This window comes from Aquarana catesbeiana, linkage group LG09 (genome assembly GCF_042186555.1).
Source record: "Aquarana catesbeiana isolate 2022-GZ linkage group LG09, ASM4218655v1, whole genome shotgun sequence".
NCBI classification, from domain to species: domain Eukaryota; kingdom Metazoa; phylum Chordata; class Amphibia; order Anura; family Ranidae; genus Aquarana; species Aquarana catesbeiana.
Window position 1 is genome coordinate 112,371,756 of NC_133332.1, and position 17,983 is coordinate 112,389,738.

General features: G+C 40.9%; 1 protein-coding gene across 1 annotated transcript in view; it reads left to right on the forward strand.

Moving 5' to 3' along the window:
- WDR44 (WD repeat domain 44) overlaps nt 1–17,983 on the forward strand; it is a 136,478-nt gene that overhangs the window by 39,012 nt on the left and 79,483 nt on the right. Inside the window, exon 2 of the mRNA XM_073599151.1 lies at nt 5,229–5,262. Coding sequence (XP_073455252.1) covers nt 5,229–5,262 — 34 coding nt within the window. The remainder of the gene's footprint in view (nt 1–5,228; nt 5,263–17,983) is intronic.

Genomic DNA, 17,983 nt, shown 5'->3' on the forward strand with positions numbered 1-17,983 from the left:
TATATATAAATTTTTTTTTTTAATATAATATTCCAAGCTTGTTGGCTCCCATCAGAACAAGGGGCGTGGACCAAGGTTATAGTTAACATGGGTAATTGCTAATAATATCTCTTTAGTTTTACTCTTTCAAAGTGACTAAACTAACTGGAAACTTGGTTGCTATTGCTTACTGCACTTTTTACAGATCTTATCATTTTTTTTTTTTTTTTCTTTTGGTTGGCTTATCCATCAAACTTTTATTTCATTAGTGTACTAGGCCATATATAAATGACTGGATGCAGAAGCGCATCCAGCACCAGTTTGACCTTTTTGAGCCATGTTTTGGTTGGGATGTCCAGCTGGTCAGAGGATTTTGTGTTAGATGCAGCCTGAATTCAACGTCACATTAAAGTAATACTAAAGGCTCGTGTTTTGATTACATATTTTTTTTTAAATAAGCTTGTTATACTTGCCTGCTCTGTGCCTGACTGCACTCTGGGCGCCCCCGCCCCGCTAAGTGCCCTCATAGCAAACTACTTGCTATGAGTGCACTTGTGCGTACTCACTCCCGAGCCCAGAGGAACATGGCCCCTCCTTCCTCTTCCCTGGTATTGACAGCAATAGGAGCCAATGCTGTATCTGAGCCAATGGGGAGTGAGACCTTGGCTCTTGTGCACATCATTGGATCAGGATTGGGCTCAGGTATGTATTATGGGGGAGCTGCATGCAGAAGGCTTTTTACCCTACTGCATAGAACTACAAATACTTTACGTTTTGGTGTACCACAGTGCTTTGATTAGCTGGTTCTCTGGTTTGGGACATTGTTTATTGCCCTGGTGCATAGGGACATTTGTTTCTGAGGTACCCATGCCATGTAATCCTTTTTGGAGCCTTTGTCTGATATGGAGGTGCTCAAGAGAAACTCAAAGTTAATCCTCGGAGTCTGATTAATGAAAGTTGGTGGCATCATGAATAATTTAATGGCAGACTAGCAACTAATAGTTTTTATTTTCATTGCAAAATGGATCTGAAGAAACATAATAGGATAAAAGATTAACATCATAAATATATTTTTAGATGTGGATGTGTTTGCTGAAAGCTGGTTCAATGGCAGCTGCATCGTTTTCTGTCATTTCATCCTTTGTATCGAATTGATTATTCTATTGTTGTCTCTTTTATCGATTGAACAAGCTAATAGAATTGGATTTCACCTTCTTTTTCAGACCTCCATGTAAAATGAACAGTTTTTTTTATTTTGGGTGGATTTCAGTAAGGGATTTCACTAGTTCCTTGTAAATTGATAGGCTGCAACATGTAAACGCACGTAGTGCGCATTCTCCACTTTGCCTATAAATGCATGCAATCCTCTCTTGAAGACAAACCTGATAAAACCTGCAACAGCAAGGCTTTCATATTAATTATTTCAACAAATCATAAATATTTGCATTTTTTGGGTGGGGTGCGTTCAAGCAGGGCGTTTTTTTTTTTTCCCTAGACAGTGGCAGAAGGCAGAGTGCTATATATATATATATATATATATATATATATATATATATATATATATATATATATATATTTAATTATTATATATATATATATATTTAATTATTATATATATATATATATATATATATATTTAATTATTATATATATATATATATTTAATTATTATATATATATATATATTTAATTATTATATATATATAATGTGTATATGTGTGTAGAAACCCGTAGCTTGAAGCAGAACTAAGTTCCCTTATCCTTTACAGCCAAGGAAGCTGCCATCTTGATGGCTTGACAGTTTGGTTGAGAGCACAAGCAACTGTGTGTTGTTCCCAGCATTCTATACAGTGTATATGTTCAAACTTTGGAGACTCTTCAGATTTATAAAGTAAGGACTACAGTACACTGAGGTGCCATGACGCTGTCCCTGCACCTTACACATGTATTTGCAAATGTGTGCAAACTAAAACCCTTGGTTTTAACGTGAACTGTTACAGGGTCATTTTGGTTTGTTGTGGGCTGGCTGGTAAGTGAGCTGGGAATTTTTCTTTGTTTTTTCAGGAACTTAGACATGGAATGCAGGAATTTGACTTGGTAAACAAAAAATGACAAGGGCTAGCATTTGGTTTGTATGGGTTGCAAGTTATAGCAAACGGGGACCTCTAGTCTTTTTTTTTACTTTGGCCTGTGTTTGCATTCTTCTAAACCGTTAAGTTTAGGCTATAAATATTGTTTAATAATGACCGGTAGATATACGCAGGATCAAAGTAAAGGGGAAAAAGATTTATGTGCTTGATTAGTGTTTAAGAGCTCTACTTTTTTTTTTTTTTTTTTTTTTTTTTAACTGATTGTACTTTTGCTGTGCTATTTCAAAGGCTTCCTGCTTGCAGCAGGGGAGACATGGTGGTTGCCGGCTTGGACTTTTTGTTCTGCAGAGACAGGACTGATGACAGTGATGTATGCTGGGTAAACAGCACATTCCTTGCATTTTGGTGTGTGGGCAGTGCAATGTTTACTCAGTGGGCAGTAGTCATATCTACAGTATGTAGCGGTGACTATTACAGAGAAAAAAATATTTTTAGTGTGTATGTATAATTTCACCAAGCTGCAGATCCATCGCAGAGTTGCGCTTTTTCATTCGGGTACTGTGATTGGGTCCTCCGTCCGATAGCTTACCCAGGAAGTTGGAGAACCTGCAGGTGTCAAGATTTGCTGCAACCATTTTCTGTAGATATTAGGGGTGGTAGGCTTTTCAAGGCATATATGCCTGCTCCCATCTCACAGAGATCAATGCAACATGTGAAAACCTTTATTTCCCAGACTTCTGATCACTTGTAGTACCATCTTCAGTATTTCCATTTTATAGTAGTGGTGTCCCCAATCTCCATCACATGGTACATATCTCAGCAGGTGACTGACCTTTTCCCTCTACATCAAAAGCCTCTCTTTGAATACTTTAGTTTGAGGATGTGGGATCCATCTGTGCATATAGAACCCTTGATAAAAAATGATATAACGCAGATGGCAGCAGTCCGGTATTCTTCACTCTCGCATATGATTCTTCTTAATTGAACACCTCTGCAGAGTCCTGCTGATTGGAGGCACACATGTAGAGCAGAGGCAGCTCTCATTTACACCTCCATTTTCTCAGGCTTTTTGTCCATTGGAGCTCTAGGGATTACATAACACTTGGCATGCAATCCATGTAACAAAATATTATAAACCCGATGCTTGCTATGGAGCTGACAATAAAGCAGTTCAATCCCGACTGTCAATTGCTGAAACGGACACTTCAGCAAGGTCAAACAAGAAGAACCGAGTTGGGTGAAATAAGCAGAGCTCCATGCCCTGCTGCTCTGCTGTGGAGTACAGTGATTATTCAGAGTGGAAGCACTGGTATTTTCTACACTTTGTGTTAAAGCTCTGTTTTAGAAAAATATTAAACCTGTATGGGTATTATTGTGTTTTCTTGCTGAAAAGGAGCTGTACATACATTACACAGGGTTGCTTTTCCATTACATAGACCTAATGATGTTGATGTAGACCCCTTTTTTTTCTAAGAAAAAAAACAAAAAAATTTTACAGTTCAGACTGAGTGTGTAATTAAAGTGGTTGTAAACCTCAGACATGAAATATGAACAAAGCATATCCCTCTATAGTGTATAGTTGTCTCAATCAAGAGTACTAATTGTCATTTCTATCTGCTGCTTTGTTCCTCTATCAGAATGAATCGCTTCGGACAAGTTTTCCTGACACCAAGAGAAAAATGGTGACATAGGAGGGAGCTCTAATTGACAGCATCAGCTCTGTTCCTGTGTGCTGTGTGAAGGGGGGGGTGTGTCTTATCCCTCCAATCAGCTCTTGGAGCTCTCCTCATGGAGCTCTGCAGGGTGCGGAGTAACTTCAGCTCTCCACCCCCTTTTTTTTTTCTGACAGTGGACAAGCAATAAAAATTCTGCACTTTGAACCGATATACTGTAGTGTGGAGAAGAATGCAGACAAATGGGTACAACTTATGTAGGAGGATTTGTTTCATCTCTGTATCACCTGAGGTCAGTCACTTTACTGGTATATGTAGGAGTTCACAACCACGTTTAAAAACCGGTTTACTTCAGTGAAAACTACATGTCAAAACCTTCAATAGATTCAGAAATATAGGCAGCTGAAAATCGATGCAAATCTCCACACACTCTTGTAAACATGAAGCATGATCTTGAGCCTTACAGTTGTTCAATAAAAGTGTATATAAACTTTTTATCCAAAAAAAGGAAAAATCAACCTTTCCCCCTTCTAAATATTGTAATCCCCACTCTTCCTCCTTTTTTCCTTTTTGGGGTTTCTCGTCATTTATAAAATTACAGCCACAGGCAGTTCCAGAAATACTGTGATGTTGCTGTTTTTCCAGGAGCTATATGTAGCTGTGGCATTGTTATCCTCTGTGCACAGTGACTGGATACGCAGTTGGACTCCTGCAGGTGAGGCTGGACTTTTCAGCTTCTGTGAATCGACATGTGCAGTTTTGCATAGCATAGGCATGCAGATAAGAGTGACAACTCTGTTGCATACAGCCCATGGCAAGGGGCATTGTCACCCTTATCGGTACACTCTTGCTGAGCACAATGACTGGATGTGCCGAAACACGTTCAACCTCAGTTGGAGGAACTTATTCAACTGCTAGATATCGCTCTATACTGAAGTCCTGATATGTGGCAGGCACGACGATGTGAACACCATTGTCAAAAGTAAGTTTGCTTACTGGATTAAAGAAAGAAAGGGGGAGTCCTGTACCAGAACGTTAAGTGCAAAAAGGTTTCTTGTGAAGAGGGTTTTGATTAGTGGTTTCAGTGGCTAATAGGAAGTTGAAGGGGCTGAGGCAAATTCAACATGCACAGCAAGAGTTGATTATTATTATTATTATTATTTTCTTTTCCCTTTGCCTAAATTTCAGTTGGCTAATTGACCAAATGATTCCTTGGACATGCAACCTTCACTGAAGGCATTCTCTGTTTGTACTTTGCTTCATCGTATGCTCAACCTAAATTGCTCAGGTTCCTGATCATTTTGTAAAATATGCCTTGGGGTTACTGTAGCAGTCGTGGCATTCAAACTTCTAAGATGAACATTTGTGTTTCCTATTTGCATATGTAGCATAGCTCTTTTTTTTAACTCCCTTTTAAATGAATGACATGAATGTTGGCTTGAAGAAATACATCTAATATTCATTGATCATTTCTTCTTTTTGACAGATCACCAACCAAGCCAGCAACATTCACTTTGCAGGTAAGATTATTCATGTATGGAAATCTGTATAAATGACTCTTTATTGTTATTTCCCCAATAGTCAAAAAAGCGGACATTTGTGCTTTCTGATGGGATGAAGAATGAGACTGAATTTGAGGGCACTTGTGTTTGATCTTATGTGGTTAAACCGTTGCAAACCTTCTCTTAGGTGTATTGTGTCCCTGACAAAGAGAATAATAGGACTGGTTAAGATTTTCCACTCAGGCTAGTTCTGATTCTCTTATGAGAGTACAACTTGTTGACCTGAATGGGCCTACAGCCATCTTGATTACAAATGAAAAAGGATTGTCTCTATCCCACCACCTCTGCCTTCTTTTCTGTTATAATCTCCTCTGTGTGCTAGGTTGTCTTTAACTTGCTCAAATACAGTGAATCTGTCATTGTCCTGCTGTAGGCCACTGCAAGCTGGGTCCCACGCCAATCTACCTCTCTGACATTGAGACCTGGCTGTCTCTTACAAGTCTGCTGCCACCTGATGATGCGCCCCAGGTCCATTCTCCAGCCATTGTATGGCAGTCTATGCCTCCTGGGATATAATTAATTGATTTAATACAGACCTGCCTTCAGAGGGTTACACTAACAAAGAGAAGGGAGGGGGGAATGTTTAATAAAAAAAAAAAATATATATATGTATGTGTGTATATATGTATGTGTGTGTGTGTATGTATGTGTGTATATATGTGTATATGTATATGTATATATATATATATATATATATATATATATATATATATATATATATATATATATATATATATATATATATATATATATATATATATATATATATATATATAGTAATTATTTTTATTATTTTTTCATGTGACAACACTGAAGAAATGGCACTTTTCTACAATGTAAAGTAGTGAGTGTACAGCTTATATAACAGTGTAAATTTGCTGTCCCCTCAAAATAACTCACACAGCCATTAATGTCTAAACCGCTGGCAACAAAAGTGAATACACCCTTAAGTGAAAATGTCCAAATTGGGCCCAATTAGCCATTTTCCCTCCTCAGTGTCATGTGACTTTTTGGTGTTACAAGGTCTCAGGTGTGAATGGGGAGCAGATGTGTTTAAATTTGGTGTAGCTCTCACTCTCTCTTATACTGGTCACTGGATGTTCAACATGGCACCTCATGGCAAAGAACTCTGAGGATCTGAAAAAAAAGAATTTGTTGCTCTACATAAAGAGTAAAGATGGCCTAGGCTATAGGAAGATTGCCAAGATCCTGAAACTGAGCTGCAGCACGTTGGCCAAGACCGGTTCCACTCATAACACACCTTGCCATGATCTACCAAAGAAGTTGAGTGCATGTGCTCAGCATCAAATCCAGAGGTTGTCTTTGGGAAATGGATGTATGAGTGCTGCCAGCATTGAAGGGGTGGGGGCCCCGGTCAGCCTGTCAGTGCTCCGACAATACGCCACAATTTGCATCAAATTGGTCTGCATGGCTGTCATCCCAGAAGGAAGCCTCTTCTAAAGATGATGCACAAGAAAGCCCCCAAACAGTTTGCTGAAGACAAGCAGACTAAGGACATGGATTACTGGAACCATGTCCTGTGGTCTGATGAGACCAAGATAAACTTATTTGGCTCGGATGGTGTCAAGCGTGTGGCGGGAACCAAGTGAGGAGTACAAGGACAAGTGTGTCCTGCCTACAGTCAAGCAGGGTGGTGGGAGTGTCATCGTCTGGGGCTGCATGAGTGCTGCCGGCACTGGGGAGCTACAGTTCATTGAGGGAACCATGAATGCCAACATGTATTGTGACATACTGAAGCGGAGCATGATCCCCTCCCTTCAGAGAGTGAGCCGCAGGGCAGTATTCCAACATAACGACCCCAAACACACCTCCAACACTACCACTGCCTTGCTAAAGAAGCTGAGGGTAAAAGTGATGGACTGGCCAAGCATGTCTCCAGACCTAAACCCTATTGAGCTTCTGTGGGGCATCTTCAAACTGAAGGTGGAGGAGCGCAAGGCCTCTAACATCCACCAGCTGGGTGATGTAGTCATGGAGGAATGGAAGAGGACTCCAGTGGCAACCTGTGAAGCTCTGGTCAACTCCATGCCCAAGAGGGTTAAAGCAGTGCTGGTAATGGTGGCCACAAAATATTGACACTTTGGCCCACTTTGGGCATTTTTACTTAGGGGTGTACCCACTTTTGTTGCCAGCAGTTTAGACATTAATTCATGTGCGTTGAGTTATTTTGAGGGGACAGCAAATTTACACTTTTTTATACCAGCTTGTACTCACTACTTCACATTGTAGTAACGTGTCATTCCTTCAGTGTTCCTTCAGCGTTTCCTGTGTATTGTGGTGTAACCTGTGTATTGTGAGTACCTGAGCATTTTTTGGGCTGTAACCTGTGTATGTGAATACCGGTGTACTGTGAGTGCATGTGTATTGTATTGTTGAGTACCTGTGTATTGCTGGGTAGTAGTGTTGAGAAGCTAGTTGGTTAATTTGGACCGGTATGATGCCCAGCTGGTGTGGAGATGCGAACCAGTGTACATTTTTGCTGCATGCATGATTTCCTTGATCATCTGATCGAGGGCGAATACTACTGTGCAAAATGTAAACATGTTGTTTGCCTGGAAGCTCAGGTTCCGAATCTCGGGAAGCAACTGTCAACACTGAGAAGACTCTCCATACTAAAGTAGAGTTGAGATCATACCAGGTAGGGGCCAGCACAGAGGTCGGTGGAGACAAAGAGGTGCAGGCACCAGAGTAGAAGGGTGACATATGGGGGTATATATACAGTTGTGCTCATAAGTTTACATACCCTGGCAGAATTTGATTTCTTGGCCATTTTTCAGAGAATATGAACGATAACACAAACTTTCACTCATGGTTAGTGTTTGGCTGAAGGCATGTATCATCAATCAACTGTGTTTCCTCTTTTTAAATCATAATGACAACAGAAACTACCCAAATGACCCTGATCAAAAGTTTACATACCCCAGTTCTTAATACAGTGTATTGCCCCCTTTAACATCAATGACAGCTTGAAGTCTTTTGTGGTATTTGTGGATGAGGCTCTTTTATCTTCTCGGATGGTAAAGATGCCCATTACTTTTAGCTAAAAGCCTCCAGTTCCTGTAAATTCTTGGGCTGTCTTGCATGAACTGCACATTTGAAATCTCCCCAGAGTGGCTCAATGATATTGAGGTCAGGAGACTGAGATGGCCACTCCAGAACCTTCACTTTATTCTGCTGTAGCCAATGACCGGTCAACTTGGCCTTGTGTTTTGGATCATTGTCATGTTGGAATGTTCAAGTATGTCCCATGTGCAGCTTCCTGGCTGAATGCAAATGTTCCTCCAGTATTGTTTTGATAACATACTGCATTCATCTTGCCATCAATTTTGGCTAAATTTCCTGTGCCTTTGTAGCTCACACATCCCCCAGTACATCAGCGATCCACCTCCGTACCTTTCATCATAGGCCTTGTTGACTCCTCTTCAAATGAAGTATGGTTTTGTGGTTGTTTCCAAAAAGCTAAATTTTGGTCTCATCACTCCAAATGACTTTGTGCCAGAAGGTTTGAGGCTTGTCTCTGTGCTGTTTGACATATTGTAAGTGGGATACTTTGTGGCATGTGCGTAGTATGGCTTTCTTCTGGTGATTCGACTATGCAGCCCATCTTTCTTCAAGTGCCTGCTTATTGTGCATTTTGAAACAGCCACATCACATGTTTTCAGTCCTGTATTTCGTTTGAAGTTATTTGTGGGTTTTTCTTTGCATCCCGAACAATTTTCCTGGCAGTCGTGGCTGAAATTTCAGTTGGTCTACCTGACTGTGGTTTGGTTTCAACAGAACCCCTCATTTTCCACTTCTTGATTAGAGTTTAAACACTGCTGATTGGCACTCTCAATTCCTTGGATATCTTTTTTTTTTTTTTTTTTAATTATATCCCTTTACTGTTTTTTATACAGTTCAGCTATCATTTCCCTCAGATCCTTTGACAATTCTTTTGCTTTCCCCATGACTCAGAATCCAGAATTGTCAGTGTAGCACTGGATGAAAGATGCAAGGGTTCATGTTCTCTGAAAAATGGCCAAGAAATCATACATTCTGCCAGTGTGTGTGTGTGTGTGTGTGTGTGTGTGTGTGTGTGTGTGTGTGTGTGTATTTTTAATAATTATTTTATTTATTTATTTTTTTTCCAAGCATTTTGTTGCAGTTTCTGAAGCTGGGGTGGCTTTTTTTAATGTATTAGCCAATCTTGTAGCACAAAACCCTCAGAGTTGTTTATTTCTGCCTCCTCCTTTTTTTTTATTTTTATTTATTTTTTTAAATGAAAATTATGTCAGATAATGGCAAAAATAATGTTGCTCTTGAACCATAATGAAAAGTACATCCCACTATAACCAGCTACAGTTGTGCAACATCTATGTATCCTTTGTGTTCCTATAAATTTAGCCTTCCAGGTATAGGAGCATGAAATGCTGCTTTAATATAGCCACCGGCACATTCATTTGTCTGGCCTTGCTGTACTCCTCTCTTTAAGAGTCTTTATAGCTTCCCACTGATAGATGTGCTGGATATAGTCGCACCAAGTTGACTTCCTCCTGTCTGGAGGCGGTACTCTGCTGTTAGCACTGCAGTACCAAATCACTCTCCTGGATATTGGACACAACTGTGTTCTGTACATAGAGGTGTTCATTATAAGGGTTAGCGTCACCACTTTTGGCAGTGAGCCGGAAAGATTTACAGTGATTGTTTTGGAAGATTGTTGTCACTAAAATCATGTCTAATGTAGGATAATTGTAAAGCTGGGCTTGAAATTCTTGGCCATTTCCCTATTCATGGTGAATGGAAAAAGAAAAGCCTGTGTTTTAATTCACCAACTCGGAGTTGGTAGGCAGGAATTGGAATAACTTTTCCTGACTACTCTGCTTGAAGCCACTGTTCTGTAAGTGCACTTTCTATACAAAAATGTTTTTCTGCAGATGTGTACTGCAATAAAAATCTATATATACAGTGTTTGTGGTACAGCGCAGTGTGACTCTGGAACAAAGACATGGGCATCTCTGCAGATAAAGAGACCAAGTAGGAGTTTAAAGTGTCATTAAACCCAGACTATGAAAATCTCTCATCACATGATGTATAACAGAGTGTGCATACTCACAAAGCCACTAAAGCAGGGGTCTCAAACTGGTGGCCCTCCAGTTGTTGCAGAATGACAAGTATCATCATGCCTCTGCCTGAGGGAGTTATGCTTGTAACCGTCAGCCTTGCAATGCCTCGTGGGACTTATAGTTTCGCAACAGCTGGAGGGCCGCCAGTTTGAGACCCCCTACACTTAAGCATTCATTCTGTGTAGAGTGAAATATATCTAGTTAATCCAGCCTTCAGCTGTCTCTCCCATCTTGTGTGTGCTCGTTGCAGGCTGAAATTGTGTTGACCATCCGGTGTCCTCTACTGAGCACGCACCTATGTCAGTTCCCTTCTAAACTCTTTATTTCCCTCCCTTTTTTTTTTTTTTTTTTTTTTTTTTTTCTTTTTTCTTCACTATCCATGCAGCCTGCATGATTATAGAGTCAGATATGGGTGCAAACACAGTGGTGAATGATGCTTGCCACTCTCTCCTCCTTGTCCTCCTATTGCTAAATACTATGGGGGCAGGATATAGTATGCTAATTGATTACATTTACTAAGAGACTCACAAAAATGCTTAGATTTAATGTAAATCAGTATTAAAAATATTTTATGTAATTGCCAATACCTGTAAATTAAGAAGAGCCTTGAATGCAGATGCTGACCGAACAAAATAAAAGCTAGTGTCCTTCATTTCTGACTCTGCCTACTGCATATTAATGCACAACAAATACACCTCTGATGTTCAATATAGATTTATTGGGAGCTATAAAACCATTTTTTGTTTATCATTTTAATTCGACTTGCTCTTCTAAAAAAAAGTTTATATTTTTTTGCCATATGACTGGTAAGCACCAATCAGGGCTGGTCAGACAGACTTATACTGTACATCAGCAATATTAGAAGCCCCTCCCACAGATCTTTCCCTGCAGATGTCATGTGACTACATAACAGAGCTGCAAGAATAAGGTACTTGGAGGATTAAAAAAAACAATAGAACAGTGCTATGATGTATGATTTAGTTGAATGAATTATGGCAAATAACACGTCTCTGTTTAGGATTACTTTTAGGTGGCCATACCAGTAAGGTTCTGGTCCCCATTTTTAAACTGCACGGGTGCCTAAATTTCCTTAACCACTTCCGGACCGCCGCACGCCGATACATGTCCAAACTTTGAAGAGGAATATCGTTGTTCTGGTATCCTCTTCTTTGGCCGGCAGTCTGTTTTCCGATTTAATAGTGGTCTCTGTGACGGATTCACCGCAAGATCATTTTAATTGGCAGCGGGAGAGACCCCCCCCCCCCCCTCCCGCCGCGCTCCGGTGCCATCGGATCCTTCTGCTGGCTGGGTATGGAGACAAGTGAGGGGAAGATGGCCCCCACCTGTCTCCATACCATTGCAGGGTGGAAGCGACGTCAAAATGTCACTTCCGCCCATAGCTCTTAAAGGGCCATTATTTTTTTATTGCATTTTAGTGTAAATATGAGATCTCAAGTCTTTTTAACCCCAGATCTCATATATTTAAGAGGTCCTGTCATGCTTTTTTTTTTTTTTTCTCTATTACAAGGGATGTTTAAACAGTGTAAAAATAAAAGGTAAAATAAATAACACTGGAACGGTGCGCTTGCAGGATGGTGAAAAAGTCCTGCAAACCGCATCTTTGCAGCGCTGTAGGAGAGACGTATACACCACTCCTAAAGCACCCCTGCTTATTGAAAACAATGGGGCAGCGCCGACAAACTGTCGGCAAACCGCCGCTGCAGCAGTGCTTTGCGGGCGGTTTTAACCCTTTTTCGCCCACTAGCGGGGGTTAAAATAGCCTCGTTAGCGGCCAAATAGCAGCGCCCGTCCACCCCAGTGTGAAAGTAGTCATACACTTTGACTTTTGCAAAGCTATTCTAAGGCTAATGAGTGCATTATACTTACAGGCCTTTTATAAAGGCCAGCTCTATCCAAAATTGACCTCTTATAATTTTTTTTGAGCTGCATTGCTTGTATGGTACCAAATTTGCAATATACAGAGAGGCTTAACGGGTAAAGGATGTTAAAGCAGGGGTCAGCAACTTGGCGTCTTTTCTGCTGGCACAAGAGACACCAGGCCCACCCACCTTCCTCTCTGTGGCAAAAATGAAACGGCATGTTGCTTTCGGCACCAGATGTCACCCACTCAAACGAATGGGGGCCATGCAGCAAAGCACCTGTGCCCGTCAGTGCTCACCTCTTAGCTCCAGTTGCCATAAGGAACCTTAGATTTCAGATGGTTCTACTAGCTGATTTTAAAATGTATTCTATGTTTATAGAATTTAACAAGTGTACTAAAGGTGTGTGTGTTCTGCTCTTGAGATTTTAGTCACATGTCTTTATTTTGTCATTGTGTGTGACGCATACTAATGATTAGCAGACCTTGTACCAGGCTGGATTTCTGTGCTTAGTCAGTGAGGCAGGAATGTGGCTTGTGCCAGGAGGAGGGTGGTTGGCAGGTTTGTCAGAGGAAGTGTTTTGACCCAAATCAATTGCAGCAAATACTAAAAGGTGAATCACATTCCACTCCATTCCCATTTCTGTACTGATGAAAAATGCTGGCAGCCTTCCTCTGTGCCCATTAAATGTGTGACAAGTCGTATATTATGTTTTTTTATAGTGAGACCCGTCATCTGTGTATAGATATGGATAAATTCAAGATTGGCTTAAATGTCTTTCATGTTTTGACATTAACTAATATTTGCCTTCTGTATGAGTGGGCGTTCTATTTTCTTAAATGGTCCAGATTTTCTTTTTATAAAAGCTAATTTAATATGCAGTATTTGAAACACTGTCATTCTTCTTCGCGTATGCATATAAGCTAAGTACTAAAAATGGTAAGTTTTAGCCAAAATGGGCATCAAAGCATCTGAGATTAGAACGGTTTGTGTTGACGATGGCAACAACTCCTGGTGTTGTTTTGCTCACCTAGTGCATACAGATGCTGTGGCTCATTTTAATTTACAACCTTGTTTACACAGAGTGTATCAATGCATACCCTATGCGAGGGCCGTGTTTATCCACATGAGGATGAACCAGTGTTCTAGTGGAAGCAGCGGCTGCACGGACACAGGTGCTGTTCCCAATCTGACATGTATGCAGGTGCAGAGCCTCTGACTGTCTGTTCAGGGCCGTGCACCCGCACAGATGTCAAATTGGGAACATCGGCTGAGCCCATACAGTCCTTCCTTGCACGTGAATGCAAGAAACACCTGCAAATAAACAGCCCTTGCACATGGTACGCATTGATACGTCCTGTGTGAAAGAGGCCTACTTTTAATGCTTCCACAAGCAGGGGGTAAGGATGTGATGTCACACATTGCACAGCTTAGAGAGGAGAGCTGAGTGTAAGCTGAGACCTGAGTGGAGGTAAAGGGCACCCCCCCCCCCCTCTAGTCAGTCTCCTAGGCTAACTTACAAAGCTGAGGCAGTCAGTCACGGGTTGTGTGCTGGAACACCCCTTTCCCCCATCCCCTCAATTATTTGGAGTTGGCACAACCTATGAGAAAAGACTCATACAGCTAGGAGAGGAATAAGGCAGCAGACAGAAATCACACTCGGCACTTTGCATTGAGGAATGAACACATTTTACAAGAATACGGCTTGTTAATTTTTCATGTCCAGAGGTTTGCAATCAATTTAAAGCCTCTAACAGAGGTGTGCCTGTTTCTAGGATGCCATACCCACTCAGATGAGTAGAACTTTGGATCAAATAATTCCAGCCTGTCTTATCGTTAGCGATGCAAACCCCTTTTACCTTCTGCCATACATTTATTCCTATTCTAAACACAAGGTGATTATTGCACTATAGTGCCAAAAATGACTTGCATAGTTTGATCATCCGTACCCATGTACGCCGTGGTTTTGGAGGTCAACTATTTAATATTTAGTACAGTGTTTTCTTTCCAAATCGTTATTTCAACTTTGTTTAATTGCTGTGCAGGATCGCACTGAGTAAATGGACCTACAGACAACCTTGGTTAGTAATTAGTTTATCAGCCTCTGGTAAACACATTTCACCTTCTTGTGTGTCTCATAGGCTCTGTTAATATTTATCTCTTGCAGCGCAGGTTGGGATCATTTCTGCCAGTCACTGGACTTATGAATAGGTGTTTTTAATCTATCGGTGACACCTAACAAAGTACACGCCCAGAATTCTGTGAGATAAATACTTCACCTACATCCGATTTCAGTTTGTCATTTCAAGCATGTATCTTAGTGTCTGGAATGGGGCATTAATTACTTTTTTTTTTTTTTTTAAAGCGGTTGTAAACCTCAGACATGAAATATGAACAAAGCCTATCCTCCTATAGTGTGTACTTGTCAATTCAGAACTTTGAGTGTCATTTCTCATATTCATTCCCACTCCTCTATCTGCAGAAGTCCCTTCATATGGGTCTTCCTGACACCAAGAGAAAAAAGGTGACACGGGAGGGACCTCCAGCTGACTGACAGCCTCTGCTTTGTGAAGGGGGGGTGTCCCTTTCCCTCTCCCTCCAATCTGCTTTTAGAGCTCTCCTCACTAAGCTCTGCAGAGTGTGACCTCAGCTCTCTTTCCCCCCCCCCCCCCGCCCCATTTTTTTATTTTTTTTTTTTCCTGAACTTCCAGACCAGCTTTATAATTCAGCACTTTGAATGGATGCAGAGAGGAGAGGGCTGCAAATGGACAGGTACAATTATCTGATGCCCATAATCTGGACAAGAGAAAGGAACCCCCACCACCCCCAAAATTCTAACCCTTCTCCACGTTCCTCTTTTGCTGTTTTTATCTATTACCCATCAAAAAAATGGAAATGAAAGGAAAAATTTACACTGGGGACAACCGTAATGAAAAGTAAAGCTCCACCCACCCATTCTAATCACATTATAAAGTGAAAACAAAAGTTTTAATATGCACATGAATTAGGAGAGCAGGGTGGTGACCAACAGTCTACTTCTCGTTACCTGGCCAGTTAGGCCCCTTTCACACATGACTTCAGTTTGTTTCCTCGGTTCAGTCACGTTTCTGCAAGATTCTGGATAAAATGAGAATCACAATTTTTTTGCTTAGAATAAAGATCACAATTCTCTCACGATTCTCGCAGCGTAACATTCTTCACATCATACAAAAAAACTGGGCTAACCTAACTGTTTATTTATTTTAATTCATGGAAGTGTATTTTTTCACAAAAAATTATGTTTGAAAGACTGCTGCGCAAATACTGTGTGACGTTAAATTTTGCAACAACCGCCATTTTATTCTTTATCTTGTAACCGACAAGTGTCAGAAAAAGGTTTAGTCTTGGTCTAGTGGTTAAACTGAAACAGTGGTTAAACTGAAGTTCATCCCTTTGATCTAAGAACCCAGAGATACATTGTATCTCTTGTGTCTTTTTTTTTTTTTTTGACAGCTCTGGCTCTGCACTGTTTATAGAAAAATAAATTAAAAAAAGCCGACTATTACATTTAAAAGCTGACCGTGACAGTCGGGCATGTGAGGGAGCCTGTCTGTACAGACTGCCCCCTCACTGTGTATACTGCTCTCCTGCCATTCTCTGCCACAAGCCCCACCCCCCCCCCCCGCCCCCACAGTGACTGGTTGCCCCTAACAACCACTGCAAAAACGGATTGAAAACTGACCATTTGTCAGTTTACATCCGTTTTTTTGACGGATAAAAATGGGGCTTTCATCTGTTCAAAAAAAGGATGTTGATGCAAGCGGATGAAAACGAATGAAAATAGATGAACATCTGTTGTCGTCCGTTTTTTTTCCATTGGAATGCATTGATGTCTGTTTTTCATCCATCAATGGATGGTTGAAAAACGGACAAACGGTCCGTAATGTGTGAAAGGGGCCTAAGAGAGGTGTCTGTTTTGATCATTCTGTGCTGCTGTAGTGAAGGACCTGGCGGGGCTGTCCTTGTGGGGGTGGCCCAATCACAAGGCTGGTTGAACAGAGCTGGTAAAGCTCTATTGGAAGTAAACTAATTTTATTTCCCTGGACTGACAACTAGGTAGAATTAAGTGTGTGTGTGTTTTTTGTTTGGTGTTTGTTGGTTTTTTTATTTTCATTCTAAATATGCAGTCTTTATGACGGGCATCATTTGACTTAATTTTGCAGCATGATCTTGCATAACCTATGCAATTTCCTGCTCAGGTCGAGCAATTTCTTCTGTTCTAACCAACCTACAGAGATTGTACTCTTGTGGCTTTTTAGAAATGGAGACTATTGGTTCTAATATCAAAGACCTGATACAAACCATGTTGGGTTGCTTGCATGTTATCCCAATTGTTTCTCAAGCCTCTAGATGGTATGAACATGTTAACTTTAGTTAGGAAACCTATTCTAGTTCTTGGACTTACAATCTGTGTATCCTGCTTTAGCATTTACATCGGCTTTGGTATGGATTTGGTTCATCTGCTGTGACAGTAGCCTGTCTGCTTAGCGTCTCCAGGAGTTCTTGAAAGGTCTGCTGTTCACCATTGTCTGCAGCAGACGTAAATACTTGACATCGTTTCCTGAGAAGGAAAATATTAAAGGCAGCTTGCTGTAAGAAAATGCTACAGGTCTTCCCAGGACGTGTCAGGACATGAACTCGTGGCACTGTAATATATTTTTATGTTTCTTTGCATCACAGCTAAATCCCAATTGATTTTAACCGAGCCCTAACAATATATTCAGTGACTGCATTTAAAACTTATTTTTGTTTTTATTTTTATTTTTTTTTTTAATATCCATACATCTTTTCTATATTGTGAGGCTTGCACAGTACATAAAGTGTGTTTGTTGTTTTTTTTTTTCCTTTATCCTTTCACATTGCTTTCAGATAGTGTTGATCCTTTACATCTCTGTAGTATGTTTCAGAATTTGGAGTAGCACCTCTGTCCATGCAGCAGCTGTGCCTCCATTGAAATGAATGAGACTGCCTGCACTGGGATGCACCAAACTCCTGTGTATCAGGATGTGAGGTGATATGGCCACCGCATGGAAGTATGCGATAGTACACCCGTGTGAACAAGGCTTTAAACCTTACCACTTTGCTAAGTGGAGGACGCTCCTGTGAGGACAACGGAGGGTTTCCTTCAGAAGAGAGCCGATGTAGGGCTTCCTTTAGAAAACCAATGAAATGGAACCAGGAGCTATTTAATGAGGTGTAATGCTTCTTTTCTAAAGCTCTCAGCATGGGGATACTGCATGGAAGCGAGCGTGGTGGACGGGGAGTCGTGATGACCTCATATATCAGGAAATGAGCATGGCAACGTGTTGCAAATTTCCCAAGCCTTGGCTTGTCAACCTTGACAACGGGGCTTCGTTCTCTGAAATGCATTGCCACACCCACTTACTGACCTATAATGTGATCACAATGCACAACCCAGCCTGCTCGCTTGGAGAATGATGGCTCATTCTGGCTCCGGAGCTTGTTTCATCACCCATATGCGGTACGCCAGCCCTTCCTGGTATTGGGCAATCCTAGAGGCGTATCTATTGGCTGCACAACACCAAAAAGAGAGGATCCTACCATCTAGTTCAGTCTTATGTGAGGGAAAAGGCTGCCATATAGAGGAGTTTGTGATTTGGGCTACTCTCACACTGA